The sequence below is a fragment of the Cupressus sempervirens genome, chromosome 1 (assembly GCF_028749045.1).
Source record: "Cupressus sempervirens isolate cs-2001-9-10 chromosome 1, ASM2874904v1, whole genome shotgun sequence".
NCBI lineage: Eukaryota > Viridiplantae > Streptophyta > Pinopsida > Cupressales > Cupressaceae > Cupressus > Cupressus sempervirens.
Window position 1 is genome coordinate 788,776,028 of NC_143118.1, and position 22,172 is coordinate 788,798,199.

At 34.0% G+C, this 22,172-nt stretch overlaps 1 protein-coding gene across 1 annotated transcript; it reads right to left on the reverse strand.

The window, feature by feature from the left end:
- Positions 1-14,565: 14,565 nt before the first annotated feature.
- Positions 14,566-21,541, reverse strand: LOC149580231 (aldehyde oxidase GLOX-like). Its single transcript, XM_089813333.1, has 2 exons — positions 20,408-21,541; positions 14,566-15,533 (listed from the first exon to the last, which is right to left on the reverse strand). Exons 1-2 carry the CDS (start codon positions 21,475-21,477, stop codon positions 14,924-14,926), a joined length of 1,680 nt encoding a protein of 559 aa, XP_089669459.1. The 5' UTR covers positions 21,478-21,541; the 3' UTR covers positions 14,566-14,923.
- Positions 21,542-22,172: the final 631 nt, after the last annotated feature.

A 22,172-nucleotide genomic window follows, 5' to 3' on the forward strand; every position in this document is an offset into this window, starting at 1 on the left:
ATTCTCCTTCCTCAGTGCTTGTATGTCCTAGTCCAAATGTATCATTATTAGACCTAGGGGATCTCAATAATTGCTCAAAGTATTTGATGGCTTCATTTGTCTTGTTCAAACTTTTAGCAAGTTCCTATTCTATCTTTAGGTTACTCTACAATTGTTCATTTTATAACTTCAATGTAGTTATCTTAATGTCCTTGACATTTAACTCATAGTTGGCATTCACCATTTGACTTAGAGTATCGAACTGCATGTTGGAAATCTTGGTTAGTTTTGATGATTTCTCTTCCAATCTATTGGCTAGAATTCTTTTGTCTTCTTCAATCGTGACTTTTTATTCTATGGCTTTCTTCTTTTGTTCAGTCACCTCACATATCAGTATGGTTTGAGATTCTTTCTCTAATTTGATATTTTTTATTTCCTCAACTTGGGCTATATTCTTTTCCATTAGATCTACAACTGCTGCATCATATTCATTTGAGTCTCCATTTGCAACTAACTTAGTAGTGTCTATCTCTATATTGGGTGTCATTCTCCATAATAGCAATTGCTTTCCTTCTCTTCAAGGAATTCTTTAGGTCTTCTCTTGCTTGATTTAGTTGATGTAGTATGAGACATATATTTCAATCTCCTAGTTCTCAACAGTCTTTCACAACTTGTAGAGTTCCATTTCAAGATCTTTCCTCAAAGCTATAAAGCTTCTCTTTCAGAGAACAAGGCTCTGATACCAATTGTTGGAATTAAAATATGAAACGTAAACTTCTTGGGGGGGGGGGGGGGGAGGGGGAGGGGGTGAATCAATAATTTAAACTTGGACCCATGAAACTTTCACCACATATCCATCTTATGCATTCAATGAGTAAACTTAAATAACATGTAAAGCATATATATCTAAATCATGTGAACATGTAAGAATTCACACATATAACACCAAATATGATTACCCAGAAACCCTCCAAGTGATAAGGTAAAACTAGGGTGGGGATGACATCCAAAAATCTTCACTAGTATAGTAATAAAGTGTATCCAATGAAGGTTTCAATGTTTTGACCATGAAACATAATCTACCTTGTGAAAGTTCTACCCTATTAAAGGCTTACAAAAACTATTATCTCTCACCTTGTTAGAGGATTTAGACACCATGTTAGAAGTGTGTCTCGTTAAAGGAATTTAACTTACAACTAAGTAAGTACCTTATTAAAAGATTTCATACAGCCTATTAGGACTACTCTATTAAGAGATTTTAACTGAAATCACCTATTAGAATGTCTTAGCTTAGATCTTGTGGTTAGCACTTGGTTGCTTGATAACATATCACCTCTAAATAATGTCTTCTTGATCCTTCTCGATCAAATATCTCTATGATGTATCCTTTTCTCTATCCTTTGTTCTTCTCTAACTGATTCTGCAATGTGGTTTCACTTCATAACTTCTAAGTCACCACGAATGCTTTGTTTGTGCATGCAAACTATCCTCTTCTCTCCTTCAATATCCTTTTTATTCATGAAGGGTTTGGGATTTTTTCCTCCTTAAGAAGACTTTGTGACTTAGGGTTAGGTATGAATCTATGGTTGAGATTCATCCATTTTTTTGCTTAACCCTTCCCATTTTCTATTTGGCTACATGTACTTGCATAGGGAAATCCAACTAGAGATTTTTTCTTATCTCCAAGATATTGAAATACAATCTTAAGTTGACTTTAAAATGGTTTACATAGTTGTTTGTACTATTACAAAAAAAATGTCAAAATTGTTTTACTCAGCATCTAAAGTCTCTGATGCTTGGCATGTACTAATCTTCCTACTCTAACTTGACACTTATATTGCTCAGCATCCACTATTTACTCAACTCCTAAATCACTCACCAGGTCTATTTTCTTGGCACTCACTATGACTTGGTAGGGTTTAATATTTACATGTTTTGGTCAAAATCTACTACTAGTTCGATATGAACTAAGTAAGTAGCTTAAGTGTGTTGAGACTCACTTGTCAAACCAATTTGAGATCAACATTTGGAAGCAAGTGGTATATTCTCAAAGATTTCAAGAATGGTAAATTAGATTCAAAAAGTGAAGAAGGTATATTCCTTGGCTAGTCCACAAGAAGTAAAGATTATAATTTTTTAAATACTAACACTAGCAAAGTTGTGAAAAGTGCAAATCTGAAATTTGATTAATATATAGAAGTACATGAGGCTAAACCTTTGAAGAAACGAGAGGAATACAAATCATTTGTATACTTTTATGAAGATATGCCTACTGATGAAGAAGTTGTAAATCAAGTTGCAAATCAATATCAAGTTTTAGTGACTGCCCAGTCATATACAATGAATGTTGAGTTGCATTAACAAACTGAACTATAGTCAGGTGTCGAGTTATAGAATGAAGTTGAGGTACATTTTGATTTTGAGATTAGTGTACATGATAGATAAGTACATAGAGATGCATAAGTTGATAGACCTAATGAGAAAAATAGAGTAGAACCAAGATTCTCAAAGTATGTCAAAAGACATCACCCTACTACACAAATTGTTGGAGATAAAAATGCAAGACCAATGAAAAGAAATAAGTTGAGAAGTGATACATGTTTGCTTAGTATGCATGAGCCTAAGATAGTGAAAGATATCATAAAAGATGTGGACTATAGTAAAGACATGAAAGAAGAGATTGAATAGATTGAAAAGAACAAGACATGGACTTTAGTTCCTAGACCCAAAGATAAAAATGTGATTGGGACCAAGCGGGTGTACAAAAGAAAGTTAGACAAAAATGGTGCAGTCACAAGGAATAAGGAAAGATTAGTTTGGAAGGTGTATGCACAAGAACAAGGGATAGACTATAGAGAAACATTTGCTCCTGTTGCAAGATTAGAAGGAGTGAGAACTCTTCTTGCTTACTTTGCATACAAAGGTTTCAAAGTTTTTCAAATGGATGTTAAATCTGCATTTATGAATATTATATTAGAAGAAGAGGTCTATAAAGAACAACCAGAAGCATTTGTTGATGCTAACAAAAAAAACATGGTATGTAGGCTACACAAAGCTTTATATAGTTTGAAGCTAGCACAAAGAACTTGGTATGAAGGGCTTCCCAGTTATCTTGTGAAGATTGGATTTTAGAGGATTGATGATAATAGAAATCTATACTTAAAGACAAAAAAAGGCGATGGTATTTTACTATCTAAAATTTTTGTTGATGATATCACATTTGGAGGTTAGGATACTTTATGTAAAGCTTTTGCAAATGAAATGAAGAAAGAATTTGAGATATGTATGTTTGGAGAGATCAAGTTCTTTGTGGGTTTGCATGTACATCAAATAAAATATGGTATATACATCACTCAGTCAAGATATGTAAAGGAGATACTCAACATTTTTGGAATGGAAGATTCCAAGATAGTAAGCACACCTATGGTGTTAGGACATGAATTGTTAAAGAATGATGATTTAGCTAAGGTGAATCAAACACTGTACATGTCTATGATTGGAAAATTGCAATATGTAGTGCATAGTAGACCTAATATTGCATTATCTATTAGGTTAGTTGTAATATTATCTGCTAATCCTAGGAAGAATCATTTAATGGTTGTTAAGAGAATAATGAGATATTTGAAAGGTACAGAAGGCTATGGTGTATACAAGAAGAAAAATGAGAAGTTTGATTTGAAATTCTACATTGATGTTGATTGGTCTAGAAATATTGATGATAGAAAGAGCACCAGTGGAGGAAATCACTAAACTTGTGATACCTTATTGTGATAATACAAGTACTATAAATATATGAATGAATCCTGTGATGCATACAAAAACTAAGCACATTGCATTCAAGTATCATTACTTGAGTGAGTTAGTACTAGACAAAGAGGTGAAGATGAAATATGTGAATACAAAGGAGAAAATAGCTAATATGTTCACAAAAGCATTACCTAAGGATGCTCATGAGTATTTAAGAGATAAACTAGGGGTAATACCCTTATCCAAGGCTATTTAAGAAGAATTAGAAGTGCCCTACATCAACTAAGATGATTGACATAAATTACACATTGAATCTAAAGATCTTACTTTAGGGGCTTCCTAAAGTAATCGAAGAGCTGGAGCTACAGATTAGTCACAAGCTAGGTGATAGAGGGAGAAACTAAAAACGTTCATATCTACATATTAAGATGACAAGTCTTTGGAATTGTTATTAAAGAGGGAGAAAAAGAAAAGAAAAGGGAGAAATACAAAATATTAAACATAGTGAGAACAAGGAAGAAGCATGGAATATCTACTCAAAGGGAGATAGTGTACCTGATGATTTAACTATAGAGAGAGAAATGATTAAAAGACATACATCTACCTAGTAATAGGGAGATAGTGTTGAGGGAGATATAAGAACATAATAGGTAGAGACAAATACCTAAATATTAGAAAGAGGAAGTGATCAAGAGGGATTTATAAGGATGAGTTGATTGTCTGTTGATCAGAATATAATTTTGTAACCTATAAAGAAGATGCAAGTTGTTCATAAAGGGAGAGATTTCAATACAAGGCTAAGTGCACCAAGTTGTGGTGCCAAAAGGGGGGTATAAGTGGACACCTTTTTTCTGAAATCACCAATTTTTGAACTTCAATAGGAATTTGAAAATAGTTATGCTAAACATTTTAAGATATGAAAAAAAAAAAAGTAGTAGTCCTTTGAATCTAGTTTCTAAACTACTAATTTTCTTTTCAAAATGGTTTAGTTTTAGGTCCTCAAAAAAGATGGCCATAGAAAGTGGTACTATTTATTCCAAAAAAACATAACATAGTACAAAGTGTAGCCCCACTAAAATTTTAACTTTTTTTTTGAAATTCTTTAATCACTCTGGTCAAAAGTTACCCAACACTATGTAGTTTATCCAAGAATTTTTAGGTAATTTTATAATGTGTATTTTCTTTTTATGAATTTTTAATTATACACATCCCAAAAACATGAAATATCTGTGTGCTCCCCATAGAAATGATTGAAAACTAATCTTAAATCAAAACTTCTTTTTTTCAAAGTGTGTAGAATATAGTCTAGTTTCTAAAAAACTAAGTTGTTGCAAAATTCGATCAATGAGCTAAAATATATAGCCCAATTAGTACATGTTGGTTTTTGATAAAACATGGACATACATTCAAAAGAAATTATAGATGAAAGGCTTGAAATAGTTCAAATAAAAAATTAATTATATGGTTATATAGCTAACACAGAGACCTACAATGTCATATAACCTAATTTTATCAATGCTCAACCATGAGGAAACTTGAAGGAGAGAACGCAAGAAAAATAAATCATTTTTTGTATGTTTGTAGCAAAACACGTCTCAAATCAGTTTATAGACTTCAAACCTTTGAGTTGGATCCCCAAGGCAAAACCAAACCTTAGGCTTGGTAGAATGCAAAGCTTTGAATAGAGTGTGTGCCCTATAGTGCATGTGCACTATAGCATGCACTCACTATAGCATGCATGCACTATTTAAAGCTTTTTAAATTTAAGTCTTACTAGCGTGTGCATGCTTTATAAAATTTTTTTTTTGAAAGGTGCATACATGCTATAGAACATGCGCACTATAGTGCATACATGCTTTTCAAAACTAGAAAAATAAGGTGTCATCTTTTTAGCACCACAACTTGGTGCACTTAACCATAAGAAATTATTTTCTTTTTGGTATTATTTTTTGTACTAGTTTTGAATCAATTTCAAAGAGGGAGATTGTTGAAAATAGATTGATACAAGTATGAGAATGCATTTCAATAATTGTTGTCATTGATGTCAAACTTGCTACTTGCTACTAAGACAACTACTTAGTTGATTTGAGTACTATCATTTGTTTGATTGATGAAGAGAATTTTATCAATGAGATACCAAAAGCACCTAAAGAAAATGTTGAGTTATGGTATGAAAAAGGATTACAAAGATCAGTTAAGATAGTAATGATATAGTACATTGATTTTCTACTTAAGGTTGCAAAGGTTGGATATGCTAATTAAGTCTAGAGGAACAAGTAAGAATAATTGAGTATGCCAATCTTAAGTGAGTGCATAGTAGGTGCTAAGAAATGTTAGTGTAATCCAAGCAAAAAATTAGTCAAAGTCGAGCGAAGTCAAAGTTTAGTGTATGTCAAGTGATACAATGTAAGCCGAGTAAATTTTAGTTGGTGTTGAGCACTAGTAAACTTTAGTTTTCGCTAAGTGATCTAGTTGAAGATGAGTGGAAGAATAGTATGGAAGCCGAGTGACAACATACTGATGTCAAGTGCTAGTATTCATGTTAAATTGTATATTTGACAAATTTTAGCTGGCTATTTTATTTTCTTGAATTTTTTCATGCATGTGGAAGATAACTATGATGAGTCAATGACATAGAATTCATGGTAAATTATTTTGAGGCAAATTCAAAGAGGATTGAAAGAGAATTTTCTAAAAGGGACTAAAATGAAAAGATGGGTAGATTCATTGAATCCTACCTAATCCTACCTAACCCTAAAATGGATGATAGAGGATGAACAATGAAAGATATTAATTTTCTATTTATAGAGATGGGTGGTTAGCAGAAAGGTTGGTCAATACTTGAGAATCTAAGTTAGACAAGAGGTCTAAGGTATTGCTTCATATAGAGACCAAACATAAGAGACTTCTATTGGCAAGCAAAGAAAGAAAGCTTAAGAGTATGAATGTTTGAAGTGTGAACAAGCTATCAAAGCCGAAGTGTGTGAAAGCCAAGAAGAATGGAGGACTCAAAGAGAGATTTGTAATCTACAAGTGAGTGTAATTTGTTATGAGATCAAGCCTTACTACTACTTTCTTATCATTGTGCCACTCTAGGGTAAATCCTTTGTATTAAGGTTGACCTTATAGTCATTTGTAAATCCTTAAATTAGGTGACATTCCAGGTGAATGATCTAAAGTCCTCCAACAAGGCTCACTCCGAATAGGGTGATTAAAATCCCCTAACCAAGTCACATTTATTAGTGTGTATTATAACCTTTAATAGGTTTGGCCTTTCACAAGGTATCACTTCAGAAGAGTGAGAATGAGTAGCATGTTACTGGTGGTTTTTCCCAAACTGGGTTTTCATGTAAAATCATTGTGTCAAATGTGTTATTGTATCTGTTATGTTTCATGCTTACATTTTTTGCAAAAATTGATTTGATAGTAATCTAAAATGTTTAAGTGATTATATGATCTAATGGATGCATGCATGAATATGTTTTATGAAAATGGGTTCACTAAGATGTCAAAAGTTTTATTTATACATCTGGACCTTGGATAAGTGATTCACCCCCCTCCCCCTCACAATTATTCTAATGAATTCCAACAAAAATCCCTAACACTAGTTCCTCCACTAGTGAAGAAGGCTAAAATAGTAAAAATAACAAAGCCTAAGGTGAAAAAGATTGAAAAGAAGACATCACCAAAGCCCCTCTCTCCTCCTGAATAACATAGACCATGGACTAGGACAGATGCAAGTGCGGACCTACCTGTAAAGAAAGGAGTGGTTAAAATTGTCAAACGTAACAACCCCAGTATAGAAAAGAGGAAAGTGTCAGACACTAAATGCCAAACAAAGAGGAGAAGTTTAATAAACACATTTACAATTATTAAATTTATTACTCTAAAAAATCATGAAAGAAATAATAATTATAGAAACTATTTAACATAAACTTTATATATTAATTTTCATATTTGATTTTTATTTCATTTCAATTATGTACTCTATTTTTATCAAATATTTCACTTGTCTTTTATACTCATCTTTTAATAATTTAAATACAATATTTTAAAATTAATTTATTGATTTACTTTTTATACATGAGACGTATCCATCAACCCAACTGAATGTTTAACAACCTTATGTTAAGTACATGGGAGAACAAAATAAATATTATTATTAGTTGCCCCTATCTATAGGCAGAGACTAAACTTTTTGGTTGCTCATTTCCAATTAATCTATGTTCAAAAAAATTGTTCCACAAAATTTTAATCTATGACTCTCTCAAAAAATTCTATTAAAATACAATTTTATATTTTTATTTTTGTTTTATGATTGGCACTCGCTAATTTTGTAGACAATCTTTTATTTTTAAGTTAACAAATTTGGAAAATTTAGGTATAGTCCACCTATCTACAGATCATGGACAAATGGGATCATCATATTAGTTGACCTGGTTACATTCATGTTAATGTTACTTTCACTTTATCACTTCCCATTATGATTATAATAGTTGCAGTAGTGTAGTAGTAATAATCTATTCTCAGTTGGCGACATTTTATTCCCTCCGCTACATCGAATTGGGCTTCCTCTTGCTTAACTTGGGGTACACATTTAGGTAATATAATTCCTTTCCTAGTTCTTTCTACTGTAAAGAAGGCTACAGATTAATAAAGAATTTTGAAACTGTAACTTGTTCCTCACACCCCATGTTTTACTAGTGCAATTTTTTTTTTCTAATAATTTTTTCGTTTATTTTTCAGCAATCTATAAAGTTGCAAGTGGACTATATAGGAGTTGGATCTATTTTTTTTGTGACCCAAACGAATCAATTTTTGGAATGACCCAAACATTAATTTTGACTCTTTTCATTTTGATAATGTGCAAATTTTGTTATATTGCATGATTTTTGCCAAGCTCTTGTGCTCCACCTATCCCCCTCTTTCCACAAAGTCTACATTCATTCAAATATTAGATTTTCTCAAAAATATCAATAAAATGTTGTACAACATTTGGTTATTTGTCTCATGGAAACCATAGAACTCTAAATGAACAAGAAAAAACACAATGAAAGGAACCATTTAAATTTTACATCTTTTGCTTCAATTTCTCCCACATATGATAACATAGTTTTAGTGTGTGGAATTACAATTTGTTATGTAGCTACAAATGCTATAGGGTCCACATATAAATTGACAAAAAATTGGCTCAATATACACCAAATTCATCAATAAAATGATCAAACTAAAATTTTGTGATTATAGAGTTTCCCTATTAATTTCTACACTAAACCAAAGTTTTGTAAATAAGAATTGCAATTATTTTCACCTCAAGCCCATTGTCTCCTTAACCTCCTCTTTTGGTCTTTCAAAATTTTCACTTTCCATGAAAAGAGATTGCAACACTAATCTCTTAGTTCTCAAATTGTGCCCAAAATTTCCTATGAATAACCATGTAGCAATTTTTTTCTATTCACAAATATCATTGATAGAAAAATCATTTTATTAGTTTTGCAAATGACACAATTGAGGCAATTGAGTGAGAGAAATATTGGGCTAAATATGTTATTAAAAAAAAATAAAGAAAACAATACAAATACTAATACACAAATTAGAATTACAATTTGAAAAATAAAAAAATTAATAATAGGATGATCTCACTTAAATCAAGTTTGAAAGAGACTCACCCAAATTAAAAATGAAATGAAATGAAATTATATATGTATAATAGTTATTTAATATTTTCATATTGACTTGTCGTAGTCATTTTTATTGGCTTTATAAATTACTTGCATAGTTTATTTAGATTTTAATTCTACTAAATTAAATTTATTTAATTACTCATTAATTTATTAAAATAAATATATTAACATCAAATTATTTATTTTAAATTACTATTTTGATTTTACTTATTTCCACTTTAATTTTATTTTCTTTATCTTAAATTTAAATTTGAAATATTATAATTATTTATATAAATATTATATAAATTCTTCAACTTATATTTTTCTTTTGTTCTTGAAGATATTTTATTTATCACTTATTAGTTATTTAAAATTAATTTAATAATACTCGGATTACTTTATCTCTTATTCATATTATAGATTTAAAATTATTCATTTTTTAACTTTTATTAAGTTCTGATTTTTTCTTCTAATGTAGATAAAACTATTATTTTTAATTATGTGTCTCCTTTTTTATATAAATTCTATAATAATATTACTTTAGTAATTTAATTTCTAATTATTTTATTCAATTTATATCTGAATCATTGTAAAATTTGGATCGCGGAGCTCTTCTCACATGGACTCTTCCTAATAATCTTTCTCACTGTATCACAGAAATTGAAGTAAAAGAAAATTTTGAATCTGAAAAAAAAAAGTAACATTTCGTTTGATTACATAAACTATTTAAAAGGAAATGAACAATATGATTATAATTATTGTAGTTTTCATTAAATTAGCAAGGTGAGGGATCTATTCTCATATATAGAAGACAGAATATAAAAGACAAAAACCCTTCACCGAGACTTCAGATTACATAAACAACATGGATTGCATCCATTGCCTCTTTCATAATATGAATCCAGCTTCCTCTTTCATAATGCACACAGCGATCTAAATCAAAAACTTTTGAAACTTTAGTTTCTTTTGTCCAACTATTGTCCTCCTTCCTGAATATGTCGGGAACTAATTAAGAGGGGCTTTATATAGTTTTCTCTTTGAATCGGAATAAATTGTCTTTATTGACCCGCCACCATGGAACGTAAATTTTCAACGACTCAACTCATTCAAGCTGGAACGCAGGAAGGAAACAGCATGCGAAATGAAAATTATCTGTGTGCATTGTCCCATGAGGCAAGTGACCATCGTAAAGTGTGCTCGCTGTAGAAACTAAAACAACAGGGGAAAAAATAGAACAAGATAGAACACATAGAAAGAATACCAAATCTGATTACATTCTTCAAGGCTGCTACTCATTCTATTCTGCAGCTTAACTAAAATTCAAATTACAATAACTTATTTATAAAATTCTATCTAAAATCTTCTCCATTATTTGGGAATGCCTATGGTGAAGGAAGTTCTTGTTTACTGCTTGTAACAACAGATTAAACATCAACGAAGTCCACTTTATTTCATGCAATCTGAAAGCGGCAAAATCAGAGTTTAGTAAAGCGGTGGAGTCAGTGGAGTTGGAGTTGAAAAACTCCAATGAGGATGGTGGAACTGAGATTCAAACATCACTGATCTCAACACTCTCTATGTTCGCGTGCATTATATGGGTTGAGCAATTTAAATTTCCATTACATATTTAATTTCCTCACCAAAAATTCGTTACCCATGTTTCTCCTTTGACCTTTTTCTAGCATTGTTGCCTAGCAAGATATGCTGCAGGGAATATAGTGGAGGGCTAACAATAAGTCACCACTAAAACCTGAACTTCTTCCTTTTAAGCTCGTTCAAATTTAATTTACTTTGAAATTCAATATTATAAATTTCAACTTTATGTTTTAGATTACAAAATTATTTTTAAAATAATATTTCATATTTATATACATATTAAATTCTATACCTATCTATTTTAACAATACGAATGTTAAGAGTATTAAATATCATAATAAAAATTTAAAACATAATTTATAAGATATAATGTTTTATTTTAACATTTAATAATCAAATATTTTTAAAATGTCCAAGAAGTATCTTGCAGTGTTTGTGATGAGTTTACAAAACAATCTTCTAGTTAATGAATTTGATGATGTTTGCTTACATCAATTTCAAGTTAAGAAAAGCATTTGGAAAAATTTATTTATCTTTTTCTTCACTTAATGAATGAATTTTTAGGAAAAATATCCTTGTATCTTGACCTAATTATACCTTATAAAGACATTACTTTACCATTATCTAGGCCTAACAAAACCAGTTGTATACCATTTTCATCTTTCATGGAGAGTCTTTTAACAACCATCCACGTGATCTAGATAGCACACAATGTGTGTTCAATCCAAAGATGTCCATGCAATGCACTTTTATTCTTGTATATACAAACATGTTGATTTTCATTGAAGCATTACAAATTTCTAACCAACAATCATATATACAAACATATTGATTCTCTCAATAACCTACTATCCCATATTCTTTATTATTAGTTATCTACTACTTGTGTTTATTCAATTTCTATGGAGTTGGAAACACGAAATCAGGGATTTCATTGAGGTATATCTACAAACAAACAACCCTACTATTTTTTTTGACCTTGTACATGTAGATTTCTTCAAAGAATAAGATCAACATATCAACTCCACTAAAAATTAAATCTAGTGTTATTCTCATTTTTCTCCTTTCACTCTTTTATTATTGTTATACTCATATCATAGTGGTAATCTCTATTGTTTTTTTTTTTTTTTTTCTTTCATCATTTTTCATTTTGTTCATTAGCTATGTGTCTATTGCCTTTATTTAGTTCATGTCATTATCTTCGTGTTTTATCTATATGGAATGTTATTGTATCACACTGTCATCCTTTACCTTTGTTGTCATCCAAGGTGATTCTCTTGTATGGATTAGGTTTTATTTCTTAAATAACTCTTTTCATTTTTTCATAATCTAATTTATTTATCATGTAGTATATTCAAGTTATTAGCATTTACTTTCATCAAGTGTTGGTTTAATTAAAGTGAAATATTTATTTAGACACATTAAAAATTTCTTCAAAATATAACCATTGATCTCCGTAGCTCTATGTGCTAATTGAAGTAGGTTGATGTAAAAGTTCAGCCCTTTAGACTTTAATCAATATCTAGATTGGTACAACTTTTCCTTCCCAACATTTTGGAAAACATGACATGAACTAAAAACCTTTGTAGTGATGGTCTTATTATAAACATTGTAATTGTCACTCTAATTTCCCTACCTACCTCAAGGGTGAAAAAAATAACCATAAATATCCACTTCTACTAATGTATTGTACTATGGAGAGCCTTATTCCCACTATGTATTTACCTCAATCAATGAAATTTCTTTGTGTCTTTGTTGACCCTACTTGGTGGATTGACACAATTACAGAGGAGGCCCTCTTAGTTAATGACTTGAAATTAGTAAAGAATCACAAGTTTCCCACCATCATCAAGATGCACATGATAGTTTTTACCTTTCCCCTTTTGGGTCTACCAATTTGATTATCTAGATGGGATCAAAATTTGTCTTCTTAATGCTTGTGGTCTTCAGGGTTGCACTAAGTATCTTGTAGTTGACTTATAAGGGATTTATCTTGCCAATTATCTATAAGTGCCTCAAGTTTCCCCGTAAGGGGGGCATTCAAATATTAATCTAATACTGGATATCATACCTTATTACCTTATGGGATCTTCTCCCTCGATCACTTATGACCTACTTTGATAGGGAACCTCCATCCCTAGCATGATATCACATTTCTTTCTTATCAAACAAATAAGCCTAGGCAATTGAATCTAAACTCTATAGTGCCTTCCCTTGCTTAGCCCTCTCATGAGGCTAGTATACTTAATCTTTTGTCCCATCATCATTAGGTGCTCAATGAAATCATATCCCCCATGAGAAGCCTTCTTACTTGCATTGAATGTTGAATCCCTTGGTCGCACCTTATATTTGAGAACCCACATCTCATGTTGATAATGAAGAGGTGTCTATTTTTCAAATCTCAAGAACTACATCCTCATATCCCCATTATCCCAGACATGCCTCACCCTAACATTTATGGCATAGGTAAGAGGTCTTATAAGACCATGTAATATCCTTTGGAACATATTCCTTATCCTTCAAGGTACCCATTCATTCCTCTAGCTACCCAAAGGGGAAAAAGAGGAAGGTTTCCCATGACTAACACAACAGTGCATCCATTCTAGCTCCACCTCCTACCCCAACAATAAGGACAACTTCTTTTTGGTTAATGACATTAACAACCTCCCCTTTGGAGTAGGATGACACTATATCCTTGAAAGCATCTCAAGTAGGCCCACATTTTTTTTCTAAACTAGCTCACATGCAAGAAAAAAGTATTGTAGATAGGAGAAGTATTTTCCTTATCATATTAGTTCAATGGAAAAAAGTGCATCAACTAAGACCATGTTTTTTACCACTTCATCCTTTTCCTCTACCTCTTTCACTACTTCGGTTGTAATTCCATCAACTCCTCACCTAACTATTGTCTTTATCATGCTCCCACTATACCAAGAGTAACCTTTGGGCATCACACTAATTGGTCCAACTGATCATCTATTATTTGCAATTTACCAACCATTATTAACACCTTATCGAATGTCCTTAATTTAGGGATGTTATCTAAAATCTTATTATTTATGGTTATAAATTTAATTTTGATCTTTAGTTTTTTTAATATTGCCAAAAAATTCTTGAGTGATAGTAATTGTATATTTTCACACTTCATTTTGATCTTGGATTTTAATTAGTTTGATTTCTTGTAGTTATTATATATTATTATTGTGTACAATATTAAAATTTCAATGTTAAGATTTTGTATAAAAAGATTAAATTTTAAGATACATGTTGATCGATCTATAAAAATATAGAATTACAATCAATTGTGGGTATATGTGAATAGATTAAAAGACATTTATATGTTATTTATCATGTCTTTTTTATTATTATAAAATTGTTAAATTAGTCAACCCCAGATTATTAAATAGACAAAAGTTAAAAACAAAAAATTATTATATTTTTAATTCAATAATGAGAAAAAATAGAATAGAAAAGTAAAATAGTAATAAAGAAAACAATCTCACCCATTAAAAAAAGTCAAATATACAATTCATTCCTACAATACAAACATATAGACGAAATAAAAGTCAAAAGAAGATATATACAAATCTTTGTCAATCGAATTAATTACTCGGATCCAAATATATGAATGCTAGAGTTTGATACTAATATACAAGTCCTATGCAGAAACAAATCCAAGCTAGGGAATCTCGTTGGATTCCATACTGTAGGATTTTCATGTGGATAACTGGTCCAATATTTATGTAACTCACGGGAGAGTTACTGTTTAGATTGGCCCCGAGAATTCTTTGGTCACCGACTGTAAAATCCCGCAGACCACAGTATTTCCGCTCCTGTACTCGTTCCCCTTCAATGATTAAAGAATTTGTTAATAATCTCGAGTATTGAAACATTATCAGAAGATATCCAGGGAAATTCATAATACTTCAGCGGTTCTAATTAATGAAGCGAATCCATTCGGCCTTGCTGGGAATCCCTCCGTTCACAACTGTCAGCAAGTAGTACCCCGACGGAGAAGCTACCGAGCTGGGCGGAGCCGTCAAACCCACCAAATACCCGCCACTCTCTTTCACAACAGCTGTGGCTGCCAGCGCCAGCATTCTCTGATTCATCGACCACGCGTGCGTCGTGAAAGGAGGGGCGTAAGCATGAAAACGAAGATTGGTACTTGGACGCCTTGGAAGAGAGAAGCGCACGATGAATTTGGAGCCGTACTTTATCTCCCTCGTAGAAATGGAAGTAATGGTTGCCCTTTTGGGGTCGTAATTAGAATGCAGATAATAAGGAATGTACGCTTCCAAGCGAAGTTCTGTTCGGAAAGGCACGCCAGAGAAGCGGTACCCAAAATTGGAGTTGCTCCCGCCAACAAGGACCCGTCCATCAGGAAGAACATTTGCAGTAGAGTGATACACTCGAGGAATTCCTGTAGCAACCAGGACGCGGAACCGATTCCCTAGGACTTCAGCGGGGCTGTAGAGAAAAGGGCTCAGAGAAGGCTCTCTCGCTAATTGCAAACCGGCGGTTTGAAGATTAACGCCAAGATTGCTGCTACTCGGAAATAGAAAATTCCAGTTCCACCACTGTTCACAATAATTAAAATTAGAACTTTCATGCATAGTTGTTAGATTGCATGGTTGTCGGCAGTTTTTTAGTAATTTCTAAATTTGATGGTTAATAATGCATGCAATCATGCTGAAGATGCCATATAGAACTTGAGATTGGGTAGTAGTTTTAATTAGTTATTTTCTATATAAGTATACCAGTAGTGGTATTAAATGTAATGGTTTTTTGGAATAGTATAATCAGTAATAAAAAACTTGTTTTGATTCTGCTCTAAAAATAGAGCGTACTCTGTTTCTTCATTGTTGGAGGGTTGTTTATTTTGCTTGTTTATCATCTTTGCTGTTATAGATTGGATTGTGCAGGTGTTCATATTCTACATTTGGTATCAGAGCTGAAGGTGTTTGGAAGACAGCAGCATGGCAAACAATTTGCAAATCCCAGAGTTTGATGGAGTTGATTACCAATATTGGTCAATCAAGATGAAGACTTTTTTAATTGGAAAAGATTTTTGGGAGATCGTTGAATCCAGATATGAAGAGCCTGCAGATTGGAATACTCTCCAACCTAATGACAGGAGATTGAAGAAAGAAGCTCAGAAGAAGAATGCAATGGCATTGTTTCACATTCAGATGGCTCTTGATAAGAGCTTGTTTCCCCGAATTGCTGATGCACAGACAGCAAAAGAGGCCTGGAAGACTCTAAAAGATGCTTACCATGGAAATGAACAGATCAAGGTTGTGAAGCTACAATCTTTGAAAAGAGAATATGAGAATTTGAAGATGAAGGAGACAGAGAGTGTGGGAGATTTTTGTGTGAGAGTGAAAGATGTGACTAATAAAATGGCCACTTTGGGTGAATCTATTGCTCAAGAGCAAATAATACAAAAGGTATTGAGATCTCTAACCCCAAGATGGAATATTGTAGTAATTGCCATAGAAGAAAGCAAAAATTTAGCTACCATGGAGTATGATGAATTGGTTGGATCTCTTATATCATATGAGGATAGAATAAGGGACACATCTACCAGTCTTAATGAGAAGGCTTTTGCTTCCCAAATGCAAATTTCAAAGAACGATGGTGCTAGCAGCAGTAGTAACAACAACAAAGGCTCGGGAATGGGCCAAAATCAGAATTTTTCAAGAGGATCTAGAGGAAGAGGAGGTGCTCAAGGAGGAAGAGGTAGAGGCAGATTTAATAAAAGGAACATCCAATGCTATCATTGCAATAAGTATGGACATTTTGAGAGAGAGTGTAGACTAAAATCAGGTAACAATAATGCAAATTATGCCCAACAAGATGAGGATCCTTGGGTAATTTATTTTTGTGTTATGGGAAAGGTGAAAGTAATGTGAATGATGTTTGGTATTTAGATTCTGGATGCTCTAACCATATGTCTGGTAACAAAGAAATATTTTCAAAGCTTGATGATAGTTATAGATCCAATATTACCCTTGGTAATAACAATACTGTGGATGTTGCGGCCAAAGGAGCCATGGATGTTCAGACAAAGGAAGGTATGAAAAGTGTTCAAGATATTTATTATACTCCCAAGTTGAAGCATAATTTATTGAGTGTTGGGCAGCTATGTGAGAAGAATTATAGAGTGGTATTTGAGAACATGCAATGTACTATCTATGATAAGAGTCGGAAAAATAAAGTGATTACAGTTGTTCCTATGACAAAGAATAGGATGTTTCCTTTGAAGTTTGGTCAAAACGACAATCAGATTGTCAATATGGCTTATGAGGATAAAAGTTGGTTGTGGCATCTCAGGTATGGCCATTTAAATTTCAATAGTTTGAAGAATCTAACATCAAATGCATTAGTTCTTGGATTGCCTAAGGTTGAAGAGCATAAACAGATTTGTGAAGGGTGTGCAAAAAGGAAACATTCAAAGGAATCATTTCCAAAAGGCAATGCATGGAGGGCCCAATACCCACTTCAACTTATTCATTCAGATATTTGTGGTCCAATGCAAACACAAAGTTTGGGTAAGTCATCATATTTCATTACTTTTATAGATGATTACTCACGCATGTGTTGGGTATATTTTTTGAAGACTAAGGATGAAGCCTTTGATACATTCAAGAGGTTTAAAGCTCGTGTAGAGAATGAGAAAGGGAACACAATCAGATGTTTGAGAACAGATCGAGGAGGAGAATTTTGCTGAAACAATTTTCAGAATTTTTGTGAGAGGAATGGCATCAAAAGACAACTCACAACTGCATACACACCCCAACAGAATGGAGTGGCTGAAAGGAAGAATCGTACTGTGGTAGAAATGGCAAGGAGCATGTTACAAACCAAGGGTTTGAACAATTCTTATTGGGCTGATTCAGTTGCTACAGCCGTATATATTCTCAATAGGAGTCCTACAAGTGCCCTACACAAGATGACTCCATATGAAGCATGGTATGAGAAAAAGCCTAACGTAAATCATTTTAAAGTTTTTGGTTGTTTGGCTTATGTTCGCATCCCTGATCAGAATAGGCAAAAGCTAGATGCTAAAAGCGAATCATATATTTTTGTGGGCTATAGTGAGGAAAGCAAAGCTTATAGATTATTCAATCCTATTACTAATAAGATTGTTGTTTCAAGAGATGTGATTTTTGATGAAGGGGGAGTTTATGGTCATCAAAAACAACTTGTTGGAAAGCCAAAATCAGTTTTGGGTGATGATGATATTGCTGATAATGATAATGAGCAGCCAGTTAATGGTTCTATTTCAAGATCACCAAGCCCACCAAGAAACCCCTCACCAATCCCAAGAGCAAGTCCATCCTCAAGTCCTCCAAGAAAGGTAAGAAGATTGAGTGATATCTATGAGAGGTGTCAAAATCAAGCACATGAAGAAGATCCAATAGGTGAGACAATAAATTTTGCATTACTTGCCAAAGCTGATTTTGAGCCATCATGTTTTGAAGATGCATGCGCTAATGAGGTTTGGATGCAAGCAATGAATGAAGAGATGGATTCCATTGATAGGAATGAAACATGGGAGCTTGTAGATCTTCCACATAAGAAGAAGAAGATTGGCACAAAATGGGTCTATAAGACCAAGTATAATAGTGATGGGAGTGTTGAAAGACACAAGGCAAGATTGGTTGCTAAAGGTTTCACTCAAAGGTATGGCATTGATTATGAAGAAACGTTTGCACCAGTAGCAAGACAAGAAACTATTAGGATGCTAATCTCTCTTGCAGCTCAAAAGAAATGGAGTATTCATCACATGGATGTGAAAAGTGCCTTCTTGAATGGGTACTTAGAAGAAGAGGTATATGTGGGACAACCACAAGGTTTTGAGATTCAAGGCAAAGAAGATTATGTCTACAAGTTGAAGAAGGCTTTGTATGGCCTCAAGCAAGCACCGCGTGCATGGTATGCAAGAATTGATGGATATTTTCAGCAGAATGGCTTTCAAAAAAGTAAGAGTGAACCTACCCTTTACTACAAACAAGAAGGTAATGATATTCTCATTGTGAGTTTGTATGTTGATGATTTGTTATATATGGGTAGTAGTTCAAAGATGAAAGATGAATTTAAAGTTGCTATGATGAATGAGTTTGAGATGAAAGATTTAGGCCTCATGAAGTACTTTCTTGGCATGGAGGTTTATCAAGGTAAAGATGAAATTTTTATTTGTCAAGAAAAATATGCAAAAGATATGTTGAAGAAATTTGATATGGCAGATTGTAAACCTCTTTCCACTCCAATTGCTCATGGAGTTACATTATGTAGAGACGATGGTGCTAAAATTGTTGATGAGACATTATACAGGAGCATTGTGGGGAGTTTGATGTTTCTAACTCACACAAGGCCTGATATTGCTTATTCAGTTTCATTGGTTTCAAGGTATATGACAAATCCATCAGAGGAACATATGAAGGCAGCCAAGAGAATTTTGAGGTATGTGAAAAGTACGGTAGATTTTGGCATTCACTATTCTTCTAATAAGTTTGAGCTTGTTGGCTTTAGTGATTCAGATTGGGGAGGTTGTTTGGATGACCGAAAATCTACATCTAGTACTTGTTTTTCTTTGGGTTCTGGTTTAATTACATGGAGTTCAAAGAAGCAAAGTATGGTTGCTCTCTCTTCTACAGAAGCGGAATATGTTGCGGTCACTTCAGCTAGCACACAAGCTTTATGGCTTAGAAAGCTTCTTGAAGAAATTGGAGAGATACAGGTTCAGCCTACTGTGATTTTTTGTGACAACATAAGTGCTATTAAATTGGCCAAGAATCCGGTTCATCATAGCAGGACCAAACACTTTGATTTGAAACAACATTTCATTAGAGATTTGGTACAAAATAAAGTGGTTGAGCTGAAGTACATCAGCACAAAGGAGCAAATTGTAGACATCTTCACAAAGGCAGTTGCAAAAGATCAGTTTTTGGTACTCAGAGATCGAATTGTCAGTCCTCTCAGCATCAAGGGGGAGTATGAAGATTAACGCCAAGATTGCTGCTACTCGGAAATAGAAAATTCCAGTTCCACCACTGTTCACAATAATTAAAATTAGAACTTTCATGCATAGTTGTTAGATTGCATGGTTGTCGGCAGTTTTTTAGTAATTTCTAAATTTGATGGTTAATAATGCATGCAATCATGCTGAAGATGCCATATAGAACTTGAGATTGGGTAGTAGTTTTAATTAGTTATTTTCTATATAAGTATACCAGTAGTGGTATTAAATGTAATGGTTTTTTGGAATAGTATAATCAGTAATAAAAAACTTGTTTTGATTCTGCTCTAAAAATAGAGCGTACTCTGTTTCTTCATTGTTGGAGGGTTGTTTATTTTGCTTGTTTATCATCTTTGCTGTTATAGATTGGATTGTGCAGGTGTTCATATTCTACACGGTTCCTTTCTTGGCGCCGTTGATTATGAGGATTTCGCTGGTGGGGAGAATGAGCATGTCGTTCATCACCCTCGGGCCTGGCATTTCCTCCATTGTCCATGTTGGATTTGACGATGTTATCTCCAATCTTCCGCAACTCTTGAGCACCTCCACGAACGTCTGGTTAAATCTGGCTTTTTTGAAGGCTCCGTCGGGCGCTCCCCCGCAGATGAGAATCTCCATCCTTTGGAAATTGTTAACGGAGTCGAGGGGCAGCATGACGGACGAAGCCGATGAAGGGTAGTTCCGTGCACCACCGCCAGGCATCGTGGGGAATGTTCTGACCACCTTATTATTCTTGTAGTCGAGGAGGATCGAATCCTTGTTGGCAAAGATGAAGAGATTGCCATCAGAAGACAAATGTGTGAACGGATACAAATTGTTCTCCACGTCGACCGTATTTGTCTTTACCAAAAATGGGAGCCGGAAGGCCCCCTCGCCCGGTCTCTTAGGAACGAATTCATAACTAAACGATCTTCGACCTCCCACAACGATGACCCGATCATCGGGCAACATCTGATCGGAAGCATACCATCTTCGGGATGACAGAAACGTGGAAGACTCGACCCAGTCGCAAGACGAATCCGAACATGGAGTGAAGGAACGGATCACCCTGTCACCGTTGCTCCATCCGCCAGTCTGTACGAGCGTGCCGTTGCTGGCAAAAGAGCCGGAAGAACAAAACGTGTCGGTGACGACGTGTAGAGGCCTGACCTTGTTGGAGGCAATATCATATTCGATGGAGTGTGCCCAACAATCCTCGCTAGCCGGTGGTGTTTTGCTATTGCAGGGCGGGTCAGTTCTGCTTATATTAGATGGACCCGCGAGCGTCTGGTCGAAGATGAGCACCTTATTGGTGTGTAAAAGTGTCATATGCATCGCTGCAACACCCGCGTTTTCCACCAGAAGCTCCCATCTTCCTTCGTGGAGCTGATCTGCTCCAACGTTTACACAACAAATTACTAGAGCGCATAACAACGTTGATTGAATCCATGGTCGCTTTGATAATCTAAATCCCTCCATCATCATCCACTTGCCTTGTACAATGTCAGCAGCAACTGAAATCTAGCACTCATAAAACTTACAGCCTATTTCTCCCCGCTCTCTCTTGCTTACTCAATACGTCTGATATTGTATGAGAAGACTGATATCTGCGATTTATGAAGGAGCTTTAACTCTATTTATATGTTAGGCGGTCTCCGCGCCACGAATGCCACTTGCTTACGCCTCACATTATACATGCTGGAGTGCCACGGTTTGGGACTTTCTTTTTATTTAATTATTTTATTGATCACGGAATAAGAGTTTGTGTTAACAAGCATGTGAAATTTACAAGCGTACATCTAATACAACGCGCTACTTTTTACGGCACCGAAGGGAATTTATATCGTCTTACGCGTTTCTTGTAATCGGGCCCAACTTCTGTAATAAGTTCGACAAAATGGATTTCTAACATGTCTGGGGCCACACGAAAAACTATGGGCTGGCCATTCCAAATCTTTGCGATCAGGAAAACTCATCATAAAATTACATTCCTTCCCCCACGTGGGCGCTTTGGCTCTAGCAATGTCTGGACACATTTTGTTCTTCCATCGAACGTTCGAGGCACATGTCTCTATTATTATTATTATTATTTTATGAAGGGTTCGCGAGGCAAGAGGCACGAAGTCTGCGAGTTACCAACCAGCGAAGGTCATCACATAGACTTTTTAGGAACCCGATAT